At 41.4% G+C, this 5,999-nt stretch overlaps 1 protein-coding gene across 1 annotated transcript in view; it reads left to right on the forward strand.

Moving 5' to 3' along the window:
- Nucleotides 1–87: 87 nt before the first annotated feature.
- The window catches only part of LOC104537510 (cytosolic carboxypeptidase 3-like), a gene marked incomplete at its 3' end in the record, with an annotated part of 13,147 nt that continues 7,235 nt past the window's right edge, over nt 88–5,999 (forward strand). The window contains 2 exon segments of the mRNA XM_010180412.1: nt 88–169; nt 4,025–4,067. Coding sequence (XP_010178714.1) covers nt 88–169; nt 4,025–4,067 — 125 coding nt within the window.

The raw sequence follows: 5,999 nt of genomic DNA on the forward strand, positions 1-5,999 counted from the left end.
TGTGTCGGGCGTCTGTGTGCGTGCGGCGCCCCGGGGGGTTCCGTGTCGGGGGCACCGGGTGTTGGTGCCGGCCCCGCGGAGGCCGAGATGACGGTGTGGTGCTGCTGCTTCGCCGGGATGCCCTGTCCCGCCCGCCCCGCACGGGGAGAGCAGGGAGGAAAGCAGCTCCGTAAGTCCGCTCGGCGTCTGCTCTCCGGCTGAGGAGGTCCTGGCTCACGGGGAAATCGGCCGTAATTCACGAGAAGCAATTGCTTCTTGTTCTCATAGGGAAATCAGTGAGCAGCCCCAGTTACAATTCGTCTCTACAGGCACCCGAAATGCATCGCAGAGCGCACTTACTTGTAAACTAAATTTTGGGACCTTGCTGCGTACGGCACTATCCAAATCCCTGTCCTAAGAGCTCATCCCAGCACTGTCCGTGTCGTTTAGAGCAGTACGACTCCGTTAGTGAGCAAAGCGAAATAATCTCCCTCTGCATTATGATTTTTATCTGTGTTTTTGGTTTGTGAACTGTTTTAAGTTCTGAACCTGTAAAAATCAGGCTTCTGTTCAGCTACTGCACTGGGAGGTTTTGAGAAGCCCTGTATTATATTTGCAAATGTGGTGAATGTCAATAGGAGCAGTAAACGAAGCTGAGTATTTTTGCGAGTTGTGAAATGCATTTGATGTTATCAAAGTTTATTCATATTTCAGGAAGGAAATTCGGGTTTTAATTGAATATGATGTTAATGAAAGGAGTCTAGATTGAAAACCCAGGAAATAAATGTTCTATGCTAAGGACAGTGAAAGGGACCAGCACTGTTGTCTCAGTGATGCGCTTCAAATTTAACCCAGGTTAGCTGGTTGCTTTTTGTGGCCTGCTTGCACTTGGCTTCAGAGCGATGCTTTTTTGATTTTTGCCAAGTGTTACACCTCAATTCCCCAATTGGCAAGTTCCTCGCATCCCTGTCCTAGTCCTTAGTGGTTTGAGATAGGTGTGGCATATATCTGGGCTGTCCTAGCTATTCATTTCCATTGCCTCTTCTGCTCTTACATCAGTAGGCTTGTTTGATGAATGGGATCAGAGAGCTAATAAATTTTCTTTGATCAGTTTTCTGCTGTAGCTTTTCACTCAACAGTAGGAATACTAGAACAGCACAAGAGAGGCACTGGAGAAGCAAAGGGGGACAAGTGGAAGCCTGTCTCCTTTGAGCAATGGCCAGGAATAATGAGAGTACCTGACTGTGCAGATTTTGCCTAATTCTTACACAGGCCATAAAGTAACCCAGAACAGAGGCAGCTCTTCTCTCTGAAAATAAACAAAAGCAAGCTGTCCTACTGTGGACTTCTGATTTTATTTTAGTATTTTTATTTTTGTTTTTTAGGATGGAAACCCCCTAACTCATTAGTGACAGAAGACAGTCACCAGTGGGCTGTTCTTACAGGTTAAGGCCCTTTCAATTATTGCCCTACATCTTCCCTGTAAGACCACAGGGTGGAAGAATAAGGGGAAGGGGAAGATATGAGTGCTTACATAACTGTCAAGCTCTAAATAAAATCAAAGTTAGATCTAGTGACATTTTATGGTGCTTGACCCAGGTAAGTTGTTATCTCAGTCCCATCTTGCAGCATGCCTTTGATCACCAGATACTGATTTGGCATTATAGTAGGCAGGTATCCATTAGAGTTAGGTGTCCTCTAGAGTTCAAAAAAGCTTTGTTTTTAATTCATTTACTTTTCACACATGATGTCACCTACACTTGAAACCAGATCCTACAGTTAAAGCACTTTTGCTTGTTATGTTATTGTGTCTGTTGTGAGGAGAAGTAGGTCTAGAAACAAAGTTTAAAGCTAATGAGTTGGTTTTTTTTCTGGTAAAATAAGTCTTACAGGTTCTGATACCTGATTCAGACCCAAAGAAGATACAAAAACAATTTCCTATGAAACCAGACTCCTATCTTTTGGCCTGCTCTAAACAGATAGTAGAAAGGACAGGGAATGCTTTGAAAGAGAATCTTTTCATGTCTAAGACGAGTCATTTACTTAGGTTAGTGTTGTGGTCAGTGCACAGTACCAGCAGTCCCAGTCATCCAATCGCTAGATTTTTTCAAAGCCTTTTCACTGCCTATCATGTTTTCATTCAAGTGGCTTCTCATAACTTCAAAGAATTCCTTGCCAACAAGTAAAGACCCCCGCACACCCTCCAGATGTCTCTGTTGCTTTACAAAATTCTTGATAGCACCAGATTGTTACCTCTCCTGTCACACTATCCAATACTATTTCATTGTTGCATATACTCTGTGGGATAAGTTTTGGAGAAATAAGTTTGGTTTTTATTTGTATAATATTGCACAGCACAGATTTTAACTTGGGCATTGAGATTGCTGGCCTTACCATAACAAACTAGTAATAAAAGCAGTAATAATAAAAGGTGCCCACAGTTTCTATAGGAACCCAAATAAGCTTTTCATTGCTGCAGTTGAATATTTGATGTTCTTTGTGGCTTAATGAGTTAACCATTCATTCAATGCTACTTTTAAATTCGATGTGATTTATAGGACAGAACATTTAATTTACATTTCAGTGGGATGTAATTTTATCGTGCTGTGCTTAATTTATATTAATTTCACGTAGATAATCTCTACAGCCTGTTTCCACTTGGAAGAGCAAGAGAAATTGATGTGAGGGTTCTTTCACTTGGTTATAGATTCTGTTTGTGCTTCTCTTTTTCCAAGGGCAAAACAGACTTCTGTTATCATCTAACTTGGAGGCAGTGGTACTCCATCCTTGGCAGCCTCACAATCTGGCTGACTTGTTACCTGACAGTCAGTTTTCCCTGGTGTACTGGCCACACCAATGTGAAGTCATCAGGGACAGAACTGAGCACATCAGTAAGTTAATTGTGTTATGCTTGAAAATCTCATGTATGGGCAAAGAGGAAGCACATCTTACAGTTTGTTGCACATTGTCAGCCTCTGGAGTCCTTTGTTGGGAGAAATACAATGTTTGTGTTGAAGATTATTTCTTCCCCACTCTAGGATCCAAATAACTCTTGAGATAATTTTCATATGTTTGCTAGCTTACACCTCTCTCTTTTTTCATCAGTGTGCAGCTCCATGTTACATCTGAATTTACCATGCACTGTGTTCTTTATATGTGTTAGATATTATTTCCTCCTTCTGTTTGTTACCCTTTAAATGAGTTTTGTCCAGCTCTAGGACAGCATTTCTACACAGAACAACTCCTTGTTACTTCTGTCTGTATAAGCCTATGGTTGTACCACACAAAGACAAAAAAAAATGTTAGCTATACATACCTGGTCAATTAGAGAAACTGCTGTCACAGCTAAATTAAGTGAAACAAAGCTGCAGGCAGATGAAGAAAAGTTCAGACAGAGAAAACCTGACAAGCCTCAGTCCTTTGAGGCAAATTCAGTACAAATCTCATGTCCTGTTACTAGCAATGTCAGTACCATCTTTCAGGACTATATTGTTAAATATGAATGTAAACTAATAATTGTTTTTATGCAGTCTGTACAAAAGTCATACTGCAAAACTATTATGAGATAGTGAAGACTTGGAACAGTTGCTGTGCTTTATAGATACAACCAATTGCAATTTGCAAGTAATCAGCAGAAATCAGAAATGCACAGAGGTGGGACTGAGACATCTATGCCCTTATTCTGTTACTTTTGAAAATAGATCCCAGTATCTTGAATGGGATGGGGTAGGGCTGCTGTGAGTATTACAGTAAGAAAAGGCCTGCTGTCAGAATGGATCAGTGTTCAACAGATCTTTGGCATGCCAGGCAGATGTCCTGCAAGTTACATGGAGACACTGCATTACAGTGATGTGTATTTTTATTTGGAGTTATAGTGAAGATTTGTTCACACATCCAAAAAATGAGGTTGGAAAGGGGGCTTCCCTGTTCCTTTATGTGCAACTGGTACAGATAGGATAAACTACTTAACAATGTGTCCTTCATATTATAAAGACTAATATAATCTTGCTGCTTGTACTCCTTCTGTGTGTCTCTTCTTTTTCAGGCTGGATACCCCCTACCCCTGAGCCACTGTGCACTCCCAACAGGTTTGGAGATGATGCCACCATACCAAAATCCTGACAAAGGCACTGTGATTTATCTAGGAGAACGTGGGAACTCCCTGAGAAATCTTGCTGTCAGCTGTTTTGATCTTCCTTATGAACCTAATTCAAAGCCTGATGAAATCAATATTATTTTCTATTGTTATTTTAAAGTACTTGGGAATACATTATTTTCCTATAGATAAGAAAGGAAATTAGTTACACAGCTGTCTCATCATTCGTAAGTTCTGCTCATACTGTTAATTATCCCAAGTCCAGCTACTCTCAAGCCATCCTTCTCTGTCAAGAACAGTATGAACCAGCCTAAAATGAGTTTACTGTGACAATATGAGTGGAGAAAAAGAACTTCACCAAAAGAGAAACTGAAAAAGATGAGAGCTGTGTAACTGCAAGATCAACACTAATGTCTGCGTTAACGATATTTTGTGATAACAATATTTTCTTAGCCTGTTTGCTATAGTGGTTTTGCCAAGTCTTACAACCAAAATCTGGCCAGAGTGGATCAGTGCTTCATTACATGCTCCTAAGTCTGGCAAGAATTAATTGGACAGAATTGAAGGTACTTAGTTGCCTTATTCCACCATCACCAGTTGATTATCAGAGTTATTCTCTTTTTTCCTGTGTTTGCTAAGTTGATCCAGTTGCTTTGGATGAACATGGAACTTCTGGTAGTTCTTGATTTTGATCCTGAGCTAATTCTACAGAGATAAGAAGGATAATAATAGTTTTGCAATCCTAGGATAACTAGATGTGGCCACAAGTTTTCAGAAGCACAAAACTGAAAGAGAGCGGGCATCCTTCTTGAGGTCAACACTCTTGGTAAAAGCTTGCAATATACTGAAAAGCACTGGTAGTCTTTGACATCATGTTTGTTTATAAATTAGCTACTTCTGCAGTATAGGAGTATTACCTGTCACTAGTAGGTTGCTACATTTGATGGCCAGGAAAACCGGTAACTCTTGTGTGACTAGGAAGGAACGTCTGTCCTCTGCAGCTGGACCAGCTAGTTTAATTCAGAGGATAAGGTTTGGAGGAACACTCGGTCTCCCAGTTCCTCACCTTTTTGAAAACAAGGACAATGATTTATGTTACGTTCCTTTAGTCACTGTTCTTTAAAAATGCAATTTTCCATGTCCTTTATTTCTGACTTGAACCTACTGCACAGGTGACTGGAAGTGGTTCTTATTTCAGCATGTACAACTCTCTCAATCTTCATTAATGAAACTTTCCAACTGAGGAGGTGAAAACTGCTGCCTTTAAGTGCAGCCAGTTCTTCCTGCTCCTGAGCAATGATGTTGTGCAGGCAGCTACAGGCACTTAGCACTGCCTGGGCTAGCAAACATCAAGCTGCAGCAGAATAGGAATGCTTGCTATCACTAAGAAGACTCCGTATCTAAATATATGGATAGTAATAGTCAGTATTTGTTGACTACAGGGTGAGTTTTTGAGTGACTGTAATTGTACATTCACTGCCTTGAATGTGCGGCTTTGTCCCCTAGCCTTGGGTTTGGCTGGTAGCAGGACCAACAGAGAACTTGAGAGCTCTGGAGCCTTTACTTGCTCTTCCCTGCTTCCAGCAGGGAGAGCAGACGCCTGGTGTGAACTGGGCTGATGGGCGCTGTGACCAGCTGGAGAAGAGGAGAACTTTGGAGCCCCATGGAGTTCATCTTCTCCTGTTCCTGGGACAGGAACCCCCAGCTCGGTAGCTTTGGCATCTAAGTTACATAGCAACAAATATAATTTTTAAAGGCCTAAAATGCTGCTCGCAGAGAAGCTCTATAGGGTAGGACAGGCATATATTGCATGTAGATTTATGACCCGAGTGCCTCAGATTCAGGCATGTAATGAACCATTGCATCCTGCAGGAGACAGCAGCACTCTCCTGATTCCCACTCAATCTGAATGTGAATTCAGCAG

The sequence above is a fragment of the Mesitornis unicolor genome, unplaced genomic scaffold, assembly GCF_000695765.1.
Source record: "Mesitornis unicolor isolate BGI_N332 unplaced genomic scaffold, ASM69576v1 scaffold7863, whole genome shotgun sequence".
NCBI lineage: Eukaryota > Metazoa > Chordata > Aves > Mesitornithiformes > Mesitornithidae > Mesitornis > Mesitornis unicolor.